The following is a 23,255-nucleotide window of genomic DNA, read 5'->3' on the forward strand; positions in this document are numbered from 1 at the left end:
AAAGCATTGCTGATATATAGGCTCAAGACTTCTGAATAGGTTGGTAAGCCTTTGCCCTCATTTCTTTATTCTTAATCCTTATTTCCTGATTTTTTTAAACCCTTACATTCTATCTTAGAATCAATATATAGTGTATTCTTTCCAAGGCAGAAGAATGGTAAGGGCTAGGCGATGAGGTTAATGACTTGCCCAGGGTCACATGGTTAGGAAATGGATGAGGCCAAATTGGAACCTAGGGACCCTCCCATCTTTAGGCCTGGCTCTCAATCCACTGAGCCTTTCGGATGTTTTTATGTATAATTTCCATTATGCCTAGCTTTGTATTGAAGTCACCAAGTGGCAAAATATATGTTGTTTTAATATGGAGAGTCTTATTAAATTCTTTATAGAAGATTCCTTCAGCTTTTCAGTAGATGTTGATGTGTAAGAGACATATTTCCATAGTAATATTTTCTTTTAATCATAAGAACTACCAACTAGGACAACCATATACTATGAAATCATGTTTTTTGTTTCCTTTGGGTATTATGATGAGACCCATTTCATCAGTTTCTTTGTTCTCTTCTCCAAGGAGAGTACCTGTGAGTCATCATTCTACTTAGAGGCAACTTTTTTGGTCTTCTGACTTAATTTATTTTTAAAATCTCATTGCTGATATAAATTCAGTTCTTCCAGTGGAGTGTCAATTCATTGGTCAATGGACAAAAATCTCACATTTAGAGCCCCTATTGTTCAGTTAATATTTATAAGATATTTATAGACTTCATTATTACTGCTTTAAGTACTATTTTGAACATACAGATATGGGTTCAAGTGTTCATTGCTTTCAAGTTCATTAAAAGCTTGGAAATTTTATCTGAGTATCAATTATAGTTAAATGAAAAATTCACAAAACAAACTCATTTCCTTGAAGAATTTTTCCTAAAATTATTCTATAAAATTCTTATAAAAATTAAATATATATATATAAATACAATATAAATATATAAATATTTAAAAAGAATCAACTTTTCTTAAAAATTTTGAAATATATAAATATTAATTCATGAAGGGTGGAAAATTTATCTTTGTTATGCTATGTCTTCTCTTTCCTGAGAAGTGTTAACTGAGTACATAATTTAAGTTAGATTAATGTAAGAATTCTTATTTTTCAGAGGCATAGGTATACGAATGACAGAACCAGTGTATCTTAGCCCTTCATTTGACAACGTACTGTCTAGTTCCTTGTTTTTGCAGGTAAGAATCTGCATAAATTATTTTGTAAAATTTCAATATAGAGTAAGCCCCCTAGAATGCTATCCTTTCTGATCTCAGTTCCTAGAATCCCTCGCTTCTCTCAAGATTTGATTTCTGTTGGAAGTAATTTCTAATATATTTTCCTTCCTCTTAGATTAGATTTTTCTCTACTTTGCATATTTCTTTTTTTGTATATGATAAATTTATTATTAAAATACAAATTTCTTGGAGGTAGAGTGTTCATTTTATTTGTATTCATAGTGCATAATACAGTGCCCTGGTACATAATAAGCACTTTATAAATACTTACTTGATTAATCTTCTGTTATTATAAATATCATAAATATAGTATATAATAGTACATAATACATATATAAATATAATATTATAAATCAAACATGATCTCTTTTCCATATTTTCCCACTTATTTTTGAATTAACCACAAACAACAAATATTTGTATTTTGACCCCTTTATTTTTCTTCCACCATTAGGCTGTACATATGGTCAAATCCTTCATTTTGCCATCACCTACATTTGTTTTACTTTCTTGATCATGAACTTTGAAATCTCATTATTTGATCATAATCTTTCATCATTCTCTTTCCCTATGCCTTATGACCTCTAATCCTGGTCTTCATTCTTGCTTGAACCTCCATTCTTTACTCCTTTTCCAGGCTTTCTTCCCTTCACTGGCTATACTTTCCTTCCTTCTCTTTGATGATCTCTTGGTGAACTAGTTCAGTTGTACCCTAGATTATTCTCTCAAATATTTTACCCCCTTGTCATTTTCCTAATCCCATTTTTCCAGGTACTCTTCTTGGATTATTCCCAGCAGTTATTTCCTTCTCTCCTATTCATGTGGTGTAGAATCAGAGCTAGAGAAAATCACCGATGGGATGATTTGGGCCTCTTACAATTTTTTTACCCTTATTTGTGATATTCCTTTTATGTCTTATGTCTATTCCAGACATTTTTTCATTCTCAAGCCTCTCTACAAATTTCACTTGATCTGAACATCCCTCTCTGTTATCGCTCTTTTCTATCTCAGTTGAATTCCTTGAGAAAACTACCTTATACAGTGTACTTTTTTTTTAACCCTTACCTTCCATCTTAGAATCAATACTGCATATTGGTTCCAAGGTGGAAGAGCAGTAAGGGCTAGGCAATGAGAATTCAGTAACTTGCCCAGGGTCACACAGCTAGGAAGTGTCTGAGGTCAAATTTGAACCCAGGACTTCCTCTCTCTAGGCATTACTCAATCCACTGAGCCACCTAACTGCCCCCTACAATGTACTTTTAAAACTTCCTCTCCATGAGGGGAAAAGACCTACTTGTACAAAAATATTTATAGCAGCTCTTTTTGTGGTGGCAAAGAACTGGAAATTGAAGGGATGTCCATTAATTGGGGAGCAGCTGAACAAGCTGTGGTATATGTTGGTGATGGAATACTACTGTATTATAAGAAATAATGAACAGGATAATTTCAGAAAGAACTGGAAAGACCTATGTGAATTGATGTGGAGTGAAATAAGCAGAATCAGGGAGATGTACACAGTAACAACAATATTGTGGAGTGATCAACTGTGATAGAGTTGGCTATTATCAGCAATAGTTAACCAGAACAATTTCCTGAGGGACTTAGGACAAAGAATGCTATCCACCTCCAAAGAAAAAAACTGTTGGAGGCAAAATGCAGATGAAAGCCTATGATTTTTTATTTGTTTGTTGGGGGTTTTGGTTTTATAAGATTACTCACTTACCAAAACGAACTATATGGAAATAATTAATTAAATTTAAAATTTAGTAGGGAAAAAACTTCCTCTCCTCTCACTGACTTCACAACCTTTTGCTCTCTAGCTTCTGACCTTATTATTCAACTAAAATTTCCTTCTTCAAAGTTACCATTGATGTCTTAATTGGCAAATCTAATAGCCTTTTCACATCCAAATCTTTCTTTAATTCTCTGCACCATCTCCTACATATTTTCCCTTTCTAGATTTTCACAAGACTTTTGTCTTTCCATACATAGTCTTTCTACATGTTTGACTGATCCTCCTCAGTCTTCTAGGAAGTGCCCATTCAATGCTTAGTGTTCCCTAATGCTCTGTTGTAGAGCCTGTGCTTTTTTCTTTATAGGAGGGTTCTTAATCTAAGGTTTGTAAACTTATTTTAAAAATTATTTTTATAAAAATATATCAGTATAGTTGGTTTCTTACAATGCTATTTTGTTTATGCATTTAAAAATGTTATTCTGAGAAGAAGTCCTTTGGCTTCAAAGGACTGCCAAATGCACAGGAACACCTGTTCTACACTATCTCATTTGGTGATCTCATCAACTCTCATGTTTTCAGTTGTCATTTTATGCAGAAGACTCACAGTTCTATATCTCTGGCCCTAGTTTCTCTCCTGAGCTCTGTTCCCCCATCATCATTGCATTTTGGACATCTCAAATTGATGTCCCTAAGGCATCTCAAATATAACATGTCTAAAACAGAGCTCATTATTTTTCTACGCAAACTTTACCTTCTTCTCAACTTTTCTATTTCTATTGAGGACACCACAATCCTCCCCAAACATTTCTCTCACTTACTTCTCACATTCAGTCTGGTGCTAAGTATTGTACATTCCACATTCACTTAGGCAGCTATGTTGTGCCACAGTCCACAGAGCACTGGACCTGGACCAAGGAAGACATGAATATCATACGCAGCCCCTCACTAGTTGGTGTGACCATTGGCAAGATACATAACCTTTATTTGACATTGTTTCAATTGTAAAATGGGGGTAATAATAGCACTTAGCTCCCACAGTTCTTTTGAGGATCAAATGAGATGTTTATAAAGCACTTTTACACAGTGCCTGGCACAGGAGGCACTTAATAAATGCTTCTTCCCTCCCTCCCTTCTTCCCTCCCTTCCTTCCTATTAATATGGATTTTCACTTTAACAAGTCAGTGACTTGACTGTATACAGCTGATTTCAGGAGTGATTCCCACATCAGTAATCATTTGTTTATTGTCTCTTAAAATGTTGCTTTTCAGTGTGTGTCTGTGTGGTAGGAATGGTCTTTATTTTGGACTGCTTGTTATTAACGAACCCTAGGGGGACTTGTACTGAAGAGTAGTTGTGCTGCTGTCCTTGAGTACCACTGAGGCTAGGATTGAACTTATGCCGGGAGAGCAGTTTATCTCTCTTTTAAGTACAAATTTTATTCTTCATTTTGTTCAGTTATTTTTTAAAAATTGCATTTGATGTTCTGAATTTCACTAGATTAGGCCAGGACTAGAATAGGGTACATCAAAGCTTTGCATGTGATTGAGCAGTCTTTAGACCTCTTTTGTTCTTTTCTCTTGACCTGTATTTTCCCACATATTTTAGGTCCCTAAATTAGTCACTAACTTAATTATTTCATATAGTTTAAAAACCACACTTTTCTCTTTTACCCCCAACTCACAGTCATTAAAATTTTTAGTATTAATATAGCATTTTGAAGTTCTTAGACGTTCTGTAAGCATTTCTGAATACGGAAATTTCTGAAACTTTGGGGAAATGACTTCATGTGCGATGTGGGTAGAATGCAAAGTGATTCAGTATTAAACTTATTGAAGTTTAAGCATTAAAAATAAATATTATCTGGTAAATAGAAATAGGTAAGACGTTCTTTTATAATACATTTGTCTTTTTGTGAAATAATACCTTCTCTGATGGGGTAAGGGAAGGACAGAGAGTTATTTGGGCATTTAAATGTAACAAACAAATAAAAATAAATAATATCATTGTTATTCTTCCACATTTCTTTGACAAATTATAATTAAAATAGAAAGTAAGAAATGTGAGAATTGTTTCCTAATACTGCTCAGGGGGAGGCCAGATTCATTCATTTCTGGGCTGCTTGAATAGTATATTGAATTTCAAAGGGATTGAATAACCTCATAAATGTAAATTGTTTTAGTTCAATATGTTTGGGAACTTAACCTTCTAATGGGGTTGTGTGGGGATGGACACTTATTAGTTTTGTCTTGGAAAAGTCATTTAGCCTTTCTGATTCTCAGTTTCTTTAGCTATAAAATAGGAATAATAATATTTGAGGAAATACTTTATTTATCTATCTATTTGTTTGTTTGTTTATTTATTAAGCCCTTACCTTCTGTCTTGGTGATCCCAAGGCAGAAGAATGGTAAGGGCTAGGCAATGGGGGTCAAGTGACTTGCCCAGGGTCACACAGCTAGGAAGTGTCTGAGGCCAAATTTGAACCTAGGACCTCCCATCTCTAGGCTTGGCTTTCAATCCACTGAGCCACCCAGCTTCCCCCTTGAAGACATACTTTAAATAGCTTGGCATTTTATTTTGTTTTCATACTTATAGGGGAGAAAAACTATATTTTTTCTAGGTGATATCTAATAATCTGATTTTAAAAATCATTATTGTGGTGGCAAAAAATTGATAGTGAATGTTGAAAAACTACAAATTTCAAACATGGCCCCCAAGAAAAGAGGTATGTGAAAACATCCTCTCCATTCTTGTTGCAGAGGTTAGGATGTACAGAATTGTGGAATATGGCATATATTTATAGACTTTTTCAATTTGTTGTTTTTATTTTTTTCTTATTGCAGATAGTGTAAAAACCAAAAGATATTAATAAAGTTCATTTTTTAAAAAGAAAAATAGTTGTGGGAGACAGGCAGAGCTTTTTTAAATGTACCTTTGCAATGAATTCAGCCATTCAAAAAGGCAAAATTGTAGTGCATATTCACTTTTTTATAATTACATTCATTTTTTAAAACCTTGGAATATCTAACAGTATGCAGAACTCATTTTAAATTCTAGATAATACAAATTTCCAGAATTTGTTATATCAGAGTATTAGAAAATTTATTTTCAAGTTTTAGTCTCTAACTTGGTATTCATTGGTAGCAATAGTCTGGTAAGGGAACTTTTATTGGGGGGAAAATCATTTGTATTTCTTCTCATTATTAGAATTTAGGTAGACAAAAAAATCTAGTACTTGTGATAGAGCAATTATTATATTTGTTATGTATTTTAATATCATGTTATTAAGTCACTTAAGTGATAATAATAATCAAATAAAATTATTTAGAAGGATTATTTCCTCATTTTATTGTCTTTAGAATTTACCTTCGGTGGTGGTAAGCCATGTTTTGAATCCTCAGCCTGGAGAGAAGATTCTGGATATGTGTGCAGCACCTGGAGGAAAAACAACCCATATTGCAGCATTAATGCGTGATCAGGTGGGACTACGCTTCAAGGAGATTGTGTTTAACTGAGGGTGGTTTTGATCTTTAATGAATTTTAAAGTATCTTCTAACCTTTGACTAGGATGGTTAATTAATTTTCAGAGTCAAAATGAACAATAAGTAGTCATGAAGGAGTGAGAATAGATGTAACTCTGCAAAAACCTTAAGTAGAGTCTAAATGTAAGAGTTCTTTTTCTTTTTTTATTGTGAAAACTTTCAGTAAATGGATGTTATTATGAGTTACATTTTTTCCTTAAACAGGTGGGATAATAATAACCTTTTTTTCTCCATCATTAGGTAGGTATACTCTATCTACCTTGAGAAATCCTCTTGGGAGCATTGACAAAATGATGATTGATAAGGTGCATGTTGTCATTTCTACTTCTGGGTTTTATGGAAGAAAGTTATGAGAAGGAGCAGGAAAAGAAAGAAAGTTTTGAACAGAAAAAGAGAGAAATTGTGTAGGTGACTTGGAGAAATTAAGACCAATGAAGTAGACTGGAGTTTGATTTGGTAGAAGAGAGTGAAATTTGGAAGTAGTTGATAAACATTTGAAGGACCAATTTCTAGGCCTAGATACTAGTCTGGATGCTATTTGTGAGTTGAAAGAAGCAGAATCAAGGAACATTAAGACTGACTAAGGAGGTTTAGGGGAGTAGAACCTGAAGTTGTAGACTCAGGAAGGAAAAGAAGGTAGTTGCCAACACAAAAGCAAGAGAAATAAGAGAATCTAAGTAGAACAGTTAGAATAAACATAAATTGATAGAGTGGTTTAGTAGGTGGACTTTGTATGAAGGTGATTGCATTGAGATTAGAGATAATTGAGATGAGACACTGCAGAGATGGAATTGACATGAGCTGAAACTAATTAGATATGAGGGGAAAAGGGTAGAGAAGAGTCAAAGCTTCCATTCTTAATGTGAGATTGTCCAAGAAAGAAGTAGTAAATTGAAAGGAGGAGCAGATTTAGGGGAAGGATAACAATTGCTGTTTTGGACATTAGTGGTGGGATATTTATGAAGAAATGTCTAAGAGCAACTGGAGATGGAGGACTGAATTCAAGAGACATATCTCCAACTTGGCTGCTAACTTAGCTACCACTTTAGTTCAGGTTCTCATTGATTCTTACCTAGATAATTGGCAGCATCAAACACCACTGGTTTCTGCCTTGTCTCTCATAATTTCCTTTAGTGTTTAAAAGTGACAATGTGTCTAATTCCTATATCTAACTCCATTGACTTCGAATTGCCTGTAGAATATAAAATTCTCTATTCAGCTTTTATAAAACCTTGCCACAACCTAACTTGATAGACTTATTGGGTATTACTCTTTCTATCAAACTCTCTAATCAGACTACTTTTCATTCTTGTTCCTGTCTCAAGATATTCCATCTTGGACTGGCCATCTCCCATGCCTGGAATGAACTCATCTTTATCTCAGCCTTATAGAATGCCTTTTTTTCCCTTTAAGATGCAACTCACACACCATCTTCTGCATAAAGCCTTTTTTCATTCCTTTAACTGCTAAAGCCTTCCCTCCCAAATACCTTGTATTCAACTACTCTGTGTATATGAACTTTATATTTATGCTATATATAAAAGTTCAAATTAAATCTCAATAATATTATCTTTTAAGAGATTTATTAATGATCATTAGAAATCAAGGAATAAAGAAGATACAAAATAAAGACCATGTGTCCATGGCTGGTTAGCCATTTTTTAGTCAACCCCACTCACCACCATCAATGCTGATTCTACATCAGAGAGAGGGAGCCTCCAAAGTCCACGCCCTTTATCCTCTGTCTACAGGAAGTATGTAATGACAGGAAGTCAGTGGGTTCTTGGAATTTGTAGTTCTTTTTTTAGGGTAACAGATTTTCAATTATACATTCCGCCTTGAGACTCATGGAAAACTAGTCTCTCCAGTGGATCTTGTAAACATACCAACTTTGAAATTGCAATAATTTGAGGATAAGAGGAAAAGAGAACAAAACCAATAATTGCTAGGCGCATTGACAAAAAGCCAGTTGGGGGCAGTCCCCTTTTGGCATAAGAGTATACATTCAAATTAAATGTTCAATCAACCTTCAGTTCAATCAACCGCACCCAAAGTTCATTCTGGATCTTCTTGATGTAGCTTGTGGTCTGTGGAGGCATCTTCATGGTGCCTTCTAAGAAGAGTTCATTTTATAGATTTGGAGAGGTAGCATGTTTCTTAACCTAAAATTACTCCCAAAAAGAATTTAAAATTTGCAATTTAAAATAATAATACATTCCCCCATGAAGAGGGTGTTGTAAAACACAGGGATCACTTAGGGATGCATAGCTGAGTTATGAGGTATATGAATCAATTGGGAAGAGAAATAAAAAAAATATTTTTAAAAATCCAAATTAAAAAAATAAGTTCTAGATGAAATATAGATTATCAAAGTCTTATGTGTAAAATTCTAAGTAAAGGAAAAATAAATCCATAACAGGTCCTTGAATCAGGGCCCAATTAAAATGATTTAAGCAATTATTCATTTACCCAATCAGTAGCCAGGACTATAGAAAGTTTGCCACACCATGAAAGACAGAAAAGGGACTAGATTATAGGTGCCAGGTAGGAGCCAAATTTTAGATACTTGGTAGAATGTGGGACAAGGAAGACCTGCCTTTAAAACATGTTAAACAGCTGCAACCTCAAACATCAAACAAGTTCAAGTCCTCTTGTCTTGGCTCAAAATTTTCATGAATTCCATTGTAATTGGTTGGTCTCTTTGACCTTGTGCTGCATAGGCACTATGCAGTTTAGCTTTGTGCTTCTTTGGCACTGTGCAATGGCTCTTTTTGTATTCTCTTATCCTGGAATCAGACAGAATCATTAAGCAAAATCCCATAATTCTTTTTTAAACAATCAGTAGCATCATTTTTATAGTCTCAAGCTTTTGGGGCATACATTGACATTATAGCAAATATATTTTAAACTCATATTACTGCAAAATCAAAAAAGTTGAAAATCTTCTCAATGCTGGTGACATGTGCTTCAAATAAACTGAAATAGTATATTGCACATCCAAGCAAAAACAATAATAAAAGAATTTTAAAATTCAAAAATATAGCTTATAATCATTGACACACTGTGTCAGCTAAGGAAATGTAGAATAGAAAAGTTTCTCACCAAAAAATGAAATCCATTTCCTCTTCAAGCCTGGCCATGATCCACTGTGAGTACAAAGCAAATGATTTTCACAAAGTAATAGTTTTTTTAATAAAGAACAATAGTACAACATGTAATGCACATTCAAAAAGTATCAAAAATCCCAAAAATTATAATAGCCCATTTAATGACAATAGCAAATAAACCCACTATCATATTTCATATAAGTTGCTGTATGACAAAAAAAAACCCAAACTGATGGATATTTGTCACAATTTTTACAGATGTAGCAAATCTTTCAACCTTGGCAAGTATATTTTTAAACAAAGTAAAACTTATTTGGGTCTAGGATATCACCAAGAAATCTAGATTGTTCTGGTAGAAGTAAATTAAACTGAAGAACTTTGCAAAAGCTCTTTCTGGCTTCCCACTTCATAGAAATACCTTGGTAGGAACATTTCTTTCTTTCTCTATCTTTAATACAACATTCTTTAAAATATAAATATAAAAAAAACCTCATCCATTCAGAAACTACTAGTTAATTAAAATTATTTCTGAAGATCCTTTAACATTACAATTAAATTCTTAGCTTATTAAATTCTCTAAATGTTGTTAGCCAGGTTGAGTCCATCCATCATCTATGTGACAATTAACAAATGCAAAATGGAAAAAAAAGGCTGTTTATGGACTTTTACAGTATTTTACAATATTTTGTTCAGTAGTCATAAGTGAAAGGTAACAGAATATATCTAATAGTTAAAACACAGTAGATTAAAATGAATCAGTATAATAGAACAGTATCGAATACATTAACTTAAAACAACAAAATTAAATCTTAAAACAATCATCAAAATACAATCAGATCTGGAGACTTTCATTTAAAAAAAATGGAGTCTGAAAAGGCTTAAAATTTCACCTCCAGACCCTTTAAAGTTCCTTTTTCTAAAATTCAGATCCCTATTGTCAGCACTGTGGATTCTCCTATAGTGAGGGAGAACATGGGTTTTAGGAATCTCAAACTGGGCAGGCCCAAATGGCAAAGGGTTGTAGAGGAATGAATTTCTCCCCTGAATCTCAGGCAAGATAATTGAAAGGATCAGTTGTAGAAAGAAAAAACATCCTAAAACTGGAAGCTGTTTGAAATGGATAATGCAGTGCTCTTTCATAGAATATGTCATGCTTGTAATCAACTTCCTGTTTGGAAGAGTCTCTTCTTTCTCCCTGTGCCCCCTGAGGTAAAACACTAGTTTCCCTAGAGGGAGTTAGGAGGCTAATTGTTTCCTAAGGAAAAAGACACTTTTTTTTTTACCACCTGCCCTGAGGAGCAACTCCAAGGACTCCTAGCTTCTTGGTGGCAGCAATCAGCCCAGCAGAGGCGGCAACAGCAATCAGGGTCAGGACCAATTTAGGATCGGAGCTGGAGATCAGGAGGAGGATTTCTGGAGGCCAGGGACTAGGGCTGGGGCTGGGGCTGGGTGAGTGATCTGGGTCCAGAAAATTAGGAATCAGCAATGCCAGAGTCAGCAGTGAGGAGGAACAAGGAACAAAGGACTCAAGCAGTTGAAGGAGAGAAGCAGTTTAATTCTTCTTCACCAAGAGTCCTCCCGATAAAAATAGCCAAGCCAGTAGGGAGAGCAAGCAACTGGGCAAAACGTAGTAAAAGAAAAAGGCAGCAGCTCCAAAGAGAGTTGGAGTTTGCGAGGGTGGATGGGGTGGGCAAAAAACCTTGTCATGAGAAATGTGGCTTAAAAACTTTAGGCTGTCTTAAAAATTTGAGAGGTTCTTCTCCAACTAGTGGTTGCCATCAATGTAAAAATTCAAATTAAATCTCAGTAATAATATTATATTTTAAGAGATTTATTAATGATCATTAGAGAAATCAAGGAATAAAGAAGATACAAAATAAAGACCACATGCCCATGGCTGGTTAGCCATTTTTTAGTCAACCCCACTCACCACCATCAATGCTAATTCTACATCAGAGAGAGGGAGCCTCCAAAGCCCACGCCCTTTATTCTCTGTCTACAGGAAGTACGTAATGACAGGAAGTCAGTGGGCTCTTGGGATATGTAGTAATTTTTTAGGGTAACAGATTTTCAGTCATACATATATATGTTTGTATATGTAGATATTTTCCCTTTAGAATGTAATAAGCTCATTGTGAGGAAATATTCTTTTATTCTTTGATCTTGCATCTTCATTGCTTGCAATAGAAATACTTGTTGATTTGATTAGAGTCACAGATATTTTATATAATCTCACTCCAATATTTTAATTTTAATTTAAATTAAATTTTTCTTTCTTTCTTTCTGATTAATCTTTATACTTTCCAATACCCATTCTTTTCTCTATCTTTCAAAAGAAGTTTCTGCCTTCAACTTTACTGAGATAATTGAGGCTATCCCTTTTCTCCTCATTCCATATTAAAACATCCTTCATTCTCTTTTGTCATCTTTCTTGATAGTAATTTTACTATCCCCGAAGTGCAAGAGGAAAGAAACCACATCTGAGGCATCCTATTCTATTTTGCATTGGTTAAAATGGTTCTAAATTTTTTTTCTGATAATTTATGGTGTTTCTTATTAATTGACCAAATAAGTACCATTTTTCAGGAAAAGAAAATATTACATTAGGTTGATGAAATTCTAAAATGAGCATAGAATACTACTCACTGATTTGCATTCGGGCTATTCATTACTAGTATTTTCATAGTCCGTTTAGAATTTTATTCACAATTTTTCTAAACACCTCAAAATATAATGTTAAATTATCTAGAGAATTACATTTGTAGCTAATTCCCACTAATTTACCTCAAAGAAAAGAGATCTTATGAATAGAAAAGTGAATATATATAGTGTACTTTTTTGAGCATTGAACAATCCTATTTCAGCAACTAATATGAAGTGCTAGGGAAAATGAATTTACATATACCTTGTTTTATGCTGTAACTGTTTTACGAACATTTGTATTTAAAATAAGCTGTATTTAAAACACATTCACAGAGTTTACTATTTGAGGTAATCCTGAAGGTGGACCATTTTGAAAAGTGAATGAAATTCCTCCTGAACTTATGGATCACTATTCATCAAATTTGTTTAAATAAAAGTATAGCTTTTAATAGTTGATTTTGTATTGTAAATGAGACAGTATAGTGAAGATGAATAGAGACAACTTAGAAAAAAAGATTTAGCCAAAAATCTAATTCCAAATGTCATCCAGGATGACATTGTCTACTTTTATATGAATCAGCTATTTTTGGTATTTTTTTTTAAACCCATACCTTCTGTCTTGGAGTCAATACTGTATATTGGCTCCAAGGCAGAAGAGTGGTAAGGGATAGGCAATGGGGGTCAAGTGACTTGCCCAGGGTCACACAGCTGGTATTTTTGGTATTTTTGTTTTAGCCAAATGAAAGAAAAAGTCATTCTGGTTAAGAATAAGAATTTTTAAAAAAAGTAAAGCCCTTAAAGAAGGAGCTTTAACCATGTTCTCCCAACTCATTCAGATTTCTTAAATCTTTCATTGTCAGTATATTATTCTTCATAACTAATTTTTATCTTTTTGCACTATATCTTAAATCCATTTACTCTATTCCTATTCTTAGTTAACATAACCCATATTATTGTTTTTCACATATTTTGTTAAGACTATTAAATTAGTTCTTGTCACCAAAACAAGATATTCCCAGCATTCACCAAAAAATATTATTTTTTAACCCTGTCTTTGTAATCCTCTTAAACTCTGTCCAAATTTTCCATATACCTCTAAAATTGTAGAGAATACTTAAATAAGAATTTGAAAAATGCTAAATAAGAAGGTCTTTAATATTTTCAAAGCTTCCTTTTTTCACTGGTGTAAGTACTCTTTGGGAAAGGCTACTGAAGCTGTTACATTGAATTATCATATTTTCTAGCCCATTGTGTCAGACGAGATGCATGTATAAAAAGGATAAAAGCAAGGTAATAAATGTAAAAAGTCAGATCTAGTTCATATAGTACATTACCCATTAAGTCTTATTTACTTAATACTTCAAAGAATCATAATTTCATTAGTGTGAGAACTTGATATCACATGTTCAAACTTCTCAAGAGTGGCAATCATTGCATTTTGCATAGGGTTATGGACTTGGAGGTTAGAAAAACTTTGGTTTCAGTCTTTTCAGATACACAGTAGCTGTGTGAATCCCAGTCTGGCCATCTCTAAAATAAGAAGTTTATACTTGACCTCATGATCCTATGATTCTTGTGATGAGTCGATCTCTCTGTAATATGCAGGGTTGACCTTTCTACAACAGATATATAATGATAGAGCCCACTACTCTTATGTAATGTTAAACATTTCACCTTTTTTTTGGTCAACAAGTGCCATTAATTCCTAGGTTCAAATCTGGCCTCAGACATTTCCTAGCTGTGTGACCCTGGGTAAGTCACTTAACCCCCATTGCCTAGCCCTTACCACTCGTCTGCCTTACAACCAATACACTGTAAGGTAAGGGTTTAAAAAAACAAACAAACAAAAAGTGCCATTATTACTGAACAGTTAGCAAACCATAGTATTTCTCAGGAGCTTTCATATATTGTTAAAGGGTTTAATGATTCCATTGAATTTATATCTCATTTGAAAATTTTTTGTAGGGTGAAGTAATAGCAATGGACAAAATACCCAGTAAAGTAGAAAAAATAAAACAGAATGCTGCATTATTACAACTGAACTGCATCAGGGCCTTCTGCTGTAATGGAACAAAGGCACTTGGGAAGATAGAGGATGGACAAGGTAAGATATTTTTATTTAAAAACTTCCAAAACTGGATTTTAGATATAAATATTATCCATTTTTAAAATATTTATATAAAAACCATTCCAGTGTGTCCATAAGTCTTTGAAACCTTAATGATAAAAACAGGGCACTTTAGCATAGCACTTTAATTGCTTTTCTCTTCATTTCTTGATTATCCCTTTTTTAAATAACTTACACTTGAACCCTACAAACCCTCTACCATGAAAAGATATTCATCTTAATTCCAGATAGCACAGAAATATTCTGTTATTATTTAAGGTTTTTTATTTTAAGATTTCAACTACAGGCAGTTAGGCAGCAAAGTGGATAGAGTGCCAGACCTGGAGTTGAGCAAACCTGGATTTAAATCCAACTTCAGGTACTTCCTAGCTGTGTGAACCTAAGCAAGTCACTTAACCTCCATTGCTTAACCTTTACCACTCTTCTATCTTAAAATTAATTCTAAGAAAAGGTAAGGATTTCATTTCTACTTATTTTCCCAAGTTCTTACATATTGTTTTAAAATGACATTTTTAATATGATGCCCATTGTATGTGTTTTTAAAGATATTAATAGTAATTAGTAAATAGTACAATTATAATTTATAAATACAAATATGAAATAAAATAGCAATTATATTATTATAAATATGATCAATGAAAAAATTCTGCTACAGAAATCTTGATAAATTTTAAATTTTTTTCATTTGTTTATTGTCCTTCCAGTTTCATCCTTAAGTAGCCTGGTGATATTCTGGATAAATTGAATCTCTCACTAAATTTTATATAACCCTGTTTTTTTCTCTTCAACATGTTGCATTATAATACCAGTAATCTTCCACCATTTTATCTGTAAAAATATATGTATGGCTTTATATTTTAAACTGTTGCCAAGGAAATTGATTATTTGCTAGTTAAGGTAAACCAATAATAAGATCATGTATATATCTAGGCCATCTAGTTCTGTTCAGTCATGTGCCTTGGAAAGAAAAAAGTATTTTCTTCTTCTGTAATTTGCCAAGGAGCATGTCCTTCAGGGTTCTCTCTCTCTCTTTTTTTTTTTGGCTATTTTTTTTACTTGAAAATATTTCTTGGCAATTTCATCTGATCCCTTGACTTCACTTGAAGTTCCCTCTGTGTAAATGACTTTCAAAATCTATACCTTCACGTCCAACCTTTTCCTAGGCTTCCATTCCTGTGTTTCTTTTTAAACCCTTACCTTCCACCTTGGAATCAATAGTGTATATTGGTTGCAAGGCAGAAGAGTGGTAAGGGCTAGGCAATGGGGGTTAAGTGACTTGCCCATAGTCACACAGCTAGGAAGTGTCTGAGGCCAGATTTGAACCTAGGACCTCCCATTTCTAGGTCTGACTCTCAATCCACTGAGCTACCCAGTTGCCCTTGCATTCCTGTGTTTCTAATTGCCCACTGGATTTTGGCACTTGACCGTTCATTGGCACTCCAAATTCAGTATGCTCAGAGCTGAAGTTCTTATGCCCCAAAACCTGATCTCTTCCTTGCCCTCTTCCATCCCATCATTTGCCAAACCTTTGAGTTCTATCTTTCCTATATTTTTTGCTTGTATTCCCTCTTGGGCAGCCATTGGCTCTTGTCCAGCTTTCCACCTTTTTATCGCCTTTCTGGCCCTTTTCCAAACTGGGTAGTCTTACTAATGTGTTGTCTGAATCATCTGAATGATCTCTAACCTTGAGCTGCTCCTCATGGTCTGTTAAATAGCATATAGAATATGAGCTTGGCAGTCTAGAGCACCTGTCTTTTGGCCATAAACCACTTTTCTAGCTTTTTTCTCACAGTGCTGCTTTCCACACACACCCACACTGACCAAACTGAACCTTTCTCCATCCCTGGTTTTCAATCTTCTGTCTTGTCTCACACCTTGATCTTTCCCTTCCCAGACTTCTGATGTGACTTTATAGGGACTCACCTGGCCTTTTTTCTCACTATCCCTTCCATTATAATTATATCTATGCATTCCTTTTCTTGACTATTAATTTATAAACTATTTTTGAGAAGAATACAGGTTGAATTCTTTCCTTGTGTCCCCAGTGGTTGCTGTAGCTCCTTGCATGTAGTTAGGTAGGGGTTTATAAATATTAGCTGGAAGTAGAGAATTGGCAAACATGAAAAAGAAATTTTGAGGTTAAGAGACGTGAATTGTAAAGAACTAATGTCAAGAGATCAGTACAATGAAGAGATTGGACTTATTAGACTTGAAGGGCCTTCCTACTTCTAAATCTGGAAGCCAAAGACTGGTACTGAGGTTTGAGAGAAGGAAGGAATAAGAATTTAGATAGTATCTGACATATGCCACGCACTGTTCTCTGTTTTATAGTTTTCTCAATTGATATCTCACAAGAGTAGAATGAGGCAGGCAGAGATGAAGGGACTTTCCTAGGGTCCCATAATTAGTAAAAGTCTGAGGCTAGATTTGCTCTTGTGTTCCTGACACCAGGTTCACCTGACTGCCAGACTACGATTCTACTAGAAAAGTAAGCAATGAAGTCCTTTTGAGTGAGGGGGTTGGGTTGGGAGTGTGAGGAGCATGGAAAAGATTTGGAAATGTCACTGAGAGACACAAAAATGAGACTTTCTGAGCAGTGTTAAAGGGCCAGGTGACCTTAGACAGTCTGTGTCTTATGGATGCAGGCAGTCTAGCTGCATAGGGCTTTCTTTCAAGTGGAGTGAGTATGAACAAATGATGCCTGCTAGAGCTTTAAGGTATGCTGAGTGCATTATGTGTATTATCTTGTTGGCATCTCAAACTATCCTATGAGGAGATGTGATCATCTCCATTTTAAAGCTCCATTCCAATATTTAATGGTAAAGCCAGTTCTAGTTGAAGAGAGGGTATGGCTTTTTAACTCTATGACTGGAATAAAGTTCATCAAACTTGAGTGTTAGGACCACATTCTTAGACACCCCATCTTGTTGGTGCCTTTTGGCCTGGATATGTGCCATGCCAGAACTAGACCCTGGAACTGAGATACAAAATGTCATTTTCCTAAACCTTCTTATGACACTAATTTGAAGTCGGCATACATCCAAATGACCATTACAGTTTTAGTTTTTAAAGTTAAATATCTTACATAAAATCTGGGTTAAAGTTTAAGCCAGTGATAACATAATTGGTTGAGATGAAAAGCTTTTGTCTGTTAATTTTGTTCTATTTGGTCTGTTCTTACTAAATGTCTCTTCTGATATGTAGAATATTTGAAAATTCATTCCTATCCATTCCAGATCTTTTAGGGTAAGTTGGAAACATACTCATAATTCCAATTACAGGGGGACCACCATTCTCACCCGAATCCTTTGATCGAATTCTTCTTGATGCCCCCTGCAGTGGGATGGGGCAGAGACCAAACATGACTTATACTTGGACTCTAAAGGAAGTGATGTCTTACCAGCCATTACAAAGGAAACTCTTTACTGTGGTAGGTATTCATTATCCAGTGTAAATATGACTTCGTTTCACTAGTTTTACATTTCAAAGAGGCTCATTGTTAGAGGACCATGTAGCTAGTTCTTCTACGTGTTGTTGACCAAACCTTAAAATTATGCGTAGTAATTGTAGCAGTGATACTTACAAAGAATTTTATATGTTCAACTTCAGCCTAATAGGAAATAAGCTCTTACTATAAAAATGATCATTGCTGTAGAGAAACATATCATTTATACCTTTTAACTTTTATCCAGGAATAATAAACAGATTTCAAGATCAAAACAGATACTCAGCTTGAATTACCTGCCTTTTGTAGCTGCTTCTCAAACCTTTAAAATTGAGTATGAGTAATACTTTCTTTTTGGTGAATTCACTGGTTCCCATTAAATTTCTCTCTTATGGATTTTTCAAAGGCCAGATTAGTAACAGGAAAAAAAATTTTTTTTCTTTTTCTGCCTTTGTCACCAGAAGACTTTTCTATTCAGCTTTCCATAGGATTTCCTTTTTGCCTGAGGGCCATAGTGGTGGATCATTTATCTAGTTTTCAATTGAAGATTAGTATAAATCCTAGAATAAGTTACAAGTCAGTAAGTGACAGAAAGCTCTGAGCAACGAAGAAAATATTACCACAAAGCTTTCCTTCTTGGATGAAGTATGATGCTGTCTTCAGAATTCATGTAGTTTATTGTGTACTAAATGGATACTGATTTAACAAGATTGGCACTTTCTTAATTATGTGAGAGAATAGATGAGAGAAATTAGAGTTACACAGTGAGGGAGAAAAAGAACAGTTCTAAAACCATGATAGTCAGAAGCCATGTACCATAAAAATAAACAGTCCTCCACAAGTTAGTATCCTGTACAGGCTTGTATTAGTGTCCAGTGTATTCCACAAAGCATATACTCTTTTTAATAAGGCAGGAAAGTAAAACACTGGAGTAATTTTTTGGAAAAGTTTTTGTCATTCAATTTACTGTTCAGTTTCTGTGCCCTAAAGGGTATCATCTTTTTTGTTTGTTTCTTTTGTTTTATTTTTTGCTTTGTTTGTCTTACCCCACATAACTCAAAAAGTACTTTCACGTGAAGAACACTCACTGTTCTTCATTTTAAAGAAAAAATTAAAAATATTTTTCTCATATAATCTTCCACCCCTGTCTCCATCTCTTCTACACACTTTCTCCCTCTGGTTTTGAAATGGCAACCACTCTTCTCTAGAAAGGTGAGCCAGGCTTGAAGATGGGAGGTCCTGGGTTCAAATGTGGTTTCTGACCCTTTCAATCTGTATTACCCTAATTGCCTAGCCTTTACTGCTCTTCTGTCTTGGAACAGATACTTGTATTGATTTTGAAGACAGAAGGTAAAGGTTTAAAAAAAGTTTTCTTTTAAATACAATACATTTTGCTCTTAAGAAGATAAATGATTATAGCAATGAACATACAGATAGTTGCTACTTCAGTAGGGACAGAGCTGCTACCTCATTTACATATTCTCAACTGATTCTTATCATTTGTTTCTCATCAAACCAGTCTTGGTTTGGTTTTCCTGTGTCCCACAAACTCTGTTTGTTGAGATGAAATTATATAGCATCTTTCCAAGCACCAAAGGTGCCCCAATGAGAAAGGAAAGGACATCTTAAAATGTAAACATATTTGACACTTATTTGCAAATCTTCTCTGGTTTTCTGTATTTCTGACAAACATATCATTGAAGACACTTCTGGAGCTGATGAAAGCAGCCTTTTGTTGAAAATGGTACTTTTCAGGTAGTAGAGGAATTACTGAAGGAAGGAATTGTGGTTTGGGAAGTCTGTATGCCAAATATTATTTTCACAAATCAGCTCAGTCTGTGCTTTTTAGCAAATGGGGGCAAGAATTTCAAAGACTAATGAAAATTGCCAAGAATGATAGGAGACCAGAACTTAAATATTCGATATCAAAAAGTTTGTTTTCTTCTTCCAGTTATTTGATTTTGTTTTACTCATTCTTGCTGTCTCATGGAATCATTGTTTTCTGTTTGGTCTGTAGGAATTTTCAGGGAATTCCTTACCTGAGTCAAGTTTACTGCATTCTTCTAAACTATTTTCCTTCTAGTTCTTTCCTCCAGAGCTTTTCTTTCATTTTTGATATTTTGTTTAATTTTTTTCCAGGTATTCTTTCAGTTCCTGTGGAAAGCCAGTCTTTTTTTCTTCTTCTTCTTCTTCGGGTCTTTCTTTGCTCTCAGTTGTCACAGGGTGATGATTTTCTTCTTTTGGAGGATCTTTAGATTTACAATAATTTTTAGTGCTGATCAATTTATGTTTCTAGCTTTAGGTACTAAATGGAGGCTTTATGCTGGGGCCTGGCTCTGCCCCATGACTACTCCCTCCCTCCCCATATCATTGAATCTCAGAGCTCTGGATATAGGGCTCATTCTGGCAGATGTCTCAGGACAAGGTGTGAGGAATCCAACAGCCCCTGGATCTGGGATATTCCAGAATTGAGAGCTTCTGCTGCATGCTGGCCACTGCCTAGTCCTCACCCTGGGAGGTTTCTGATTACTCAAGAAAATTCTTTCTCTTGACTGCCTCTGTACCCAGAGCCTTACAGGCTTCATGAATCTTTACTGGTCTCTATTTGTGTTGTGACTACCAGGAAGGGGACATTTTTTTATTGCCCTTGGGCTTCTCACTGATCTTTTGTGCACTTCTGTAATAGAAGAAGTTAGTTACTTCTTACTGGAGTGGATTTCTTGATCATTATTTGGTCTGATGTGAACTTCAAACTTTTGCTGGAGTTAGTTGGCCTGCCCCTTTCTCAGGCATCTTATAGGAAAGACTGGGAATTTAGTTACACAGAAATTTACCTACCTCCAACCTGGTTAGAGTGAAACTACTCTGTAGAAAATGGAGAAAATCATCCTGGTAAAAATGCTTGCTTACTTAAGATGGAAAATAATCTAATGTAAATGTATAAACTTATAGGTGGGGGAATGGAGGAGGGTGAAGTGAAAAGGTCTGCTATGGAAGCTCATTTTTTAATTCTTATTAATATATTCTAATTAACTAAATTTTGCTTTTGGTAAGTATTTTATTTAGTCTCTAAGTAGAAAATACTGATTCCTTCATATATTTGTGTCCTCTAGGCAGTTCAGCTTCTTAAGCCAGGGGGTGTGCTGGTCTATAGCACATGTACAATAACACTAGCAGAAAATGAAGAACAGGTGGCTTGGGCTCTCACAGCTTTTCCTTGTCTTCAGCTTCAGTCCCAGGTAAGGGGCAGCTTTGGTTTACTCTTAGCTATTTGGTAGTTCGATACACTTAGAGTAAATTCTTTTGAATGTTACTTAACAGAGCCTACAGTAGACTATGTAGCAGATTTCCCTAATTGTAAACAAAGAAACCTAATCCTTATAGAATTGGTACAAGGAGAGAGGATTATGTTTTCAGAATTTTTTGTTATTATTTTTGTTAGTCTGGGCCATTCTGGTAAAAGCCACAGAGCTAAGTTGTATTTCTGTTATGGACTTTGGAGTTCATAATACTTGTAGCTCTTTTTACTACTCAAGGTCTTGGATATTTTCTAAGAGGTTGGGGGGGGGGTGCCCTTCTCTAAAGTGCTTTATTTCTACATAAGAACATGGTACACAGCCTTCCTCATTTCCAAGATGACCAGACTTTATACTTCTATGTCACAGAAGAGCCACTAGCCAAGGGAAATAAAATGGGTGTAAAGGCTAAATTAAGACATAAACCCTTTTACCAAATTTGCACTTGATTAAACTGAAAACAGTATGTATGTTCTGAGTAATTTTTATCTGATGAATTTTATTACACTTCTGTCTGGTGATATTTGGGGTTAAGTTTGATTCTGGAAGAAAACTCTTCTTATTCCAAACACATTAAGTATTACAAATTTACTACTGTTCCTTATGTGAGACTATAGAATGAATAAGGGAAGGGAATATAACTGTCTCTAGCACTTGCTTTGTGCCAGGCACTGCACAAAGTGCTCTACGAATATCTCTTATGATCCTCACAACCACCCTTTGAAGTATGTGCTTTTATATCATCCCCAGTGTTGCTCTGTCCACTGTGCCACAAGTGACTTCTGATAATAGACAACTATAAACAGAGTTAGCACCTTAAGACAATGAAATGCTAAAATATATCTTTAGGAAGTAATTTCATAGAGAATCTTTGAAACATTTTACATATGAATGGTATCCTACAGTTGGTTGTTATAATAGTGGAAATGTCAGACATCCCAGCTTCACCTATCTTATTAATTGTTTTGGTTTGGGTAAATTACTTATCCTCTCTCAACTCTGGATTCCTCCTTTGTGGAATTAGGGATGAAATCACTAATATACTACCTGCCTCATAGGAATGTTGTAAAATCATATGAGCAGAAAATTTTAGATCTGGAAGGAATCTGTTAAAGGGCTTTTCTTAATCTCTCCCTCTATCTAGCTTAAGAGGGGAGAGAGCAGGGTTTCTCAGTAGATCAGAGAACTGACATTTGTAGTGAGCAAGAGCTGCAGATTCTGTTACCAAAGAGACCAGGACACTGAAGAGACGAAATGGGAACTGCTTTCTGGCAGGAAGATTGTAAAAGGGGAGTTGATCAGTGAGGAGATAAAAGGAAGCAGCCACTGAGAGAAGGGGCCTTTTGTCTCTAGGATCTCTAGAGAGCAGGAGATCTGTCTCTCAGGCAAGGGGCTGCTGGCAGTTGGTTGGTGACAGTAGGCTATCTATTGTTTTAGGGAGTTAGTGAATATTTTACAGAGTTAGTTAATATATTACAAATATAGTAGAGTGGATTAGGTCTTGTGTGCCAGGCAGAAGAACCTGTCCTGAGAAGACAGAGATAGTATTAGGAAATTTTAGGTAGTTATTAGGAATTATTAGTGAAACTGAATATAGGTAGATTTAAAAGGTATGAGATTACTCTTTTCTTTCTTTCCATCTGTACTTCTTTCTAAATTAAACAAAGTCTTTGTTAAAACTGCTTTTCTCACTTTGTCAAGCTTCTAATTTTAACCCTTACAATATACTTGGTGAGCAGCCAGGAGTTTGATTAACCTGTTAATCTTCTGTTTCTCACTTTTTACTATACTATTCCTACTTTTCAAGAATCACAGATGATGATATCTGGGGTCAGGGATGGAAAACCACACAGAAATATCTCGACAACAGGAACCTCCAATGTTTGGTCAGAAAAGTCAGTTAACTCCCTCTAGCCTTCACAAAATGGCCATAGGAAATCAGTCCTTGCTATCTTAGTGCCTAGTAATCAACGAGCCCCTTAGATCTTTAGGTTCCTTTTATCCATTTCCCTGATTCTGGAACCCCTCTTAACATTCCATGTGTGTGCCCAGGTCCTACTTTGTAAACTCATGCATCAGACCTTTGC

General features: G+C 35.0%; 1 protein-coding gene across 5 annotated transcripts in view; it reads left to right on the top strand.

Moving 5' to 3' along the window:
• Positions 1-23,255, top strand: part of NSUN6 (NOP2/Sun RNA methyltransferase 6) — a 38,597-nt gene that overhangs the window by 10,707 nt on the left and 4,635 nt on the right. For all 5 annotated transcript variants that reach the window (XM_001377200.4, XM_007504903.3, XM_056800143.1 and 2 more), the window contains 5 exons: positions 1,155-1,236; positions 6,367-6,486; positions 14,265-14,403; positions 17,709-17,857; positions 20,986-21,111. In XM_001377200.4, the coding sequence (XP_001377237.2) occupies positions 1,155-1,236; positions 6,367-6,486; positions 14,265-14,403; positions 17,709-17,857; positions 20,986-21,111 (616 nt within the window). The remainder of the gene's footprint in view (positions 1-1,154; positions 1,237-6,366; positions 6,487-14,264; positions 14,404-17,708; positions 17,858-20,985; positions 21,112-23,255) is intronic.

Source organism: Monodelphis domestica, chromosome 5, assembly GCF_027887165.1.
Source record: "Monodelphis domestica isolate mMonDom1 chromosome 5, mMonDom1.pri, whole genome shotgun sequence".
In the NCBI taxonomy this organism is placed as follows: Eukaryota; Metazoa; Chordata; class Mammalia; order Didelphimorphia; family Didelphidae; genus Monodelphis; species Monodelphis domestica.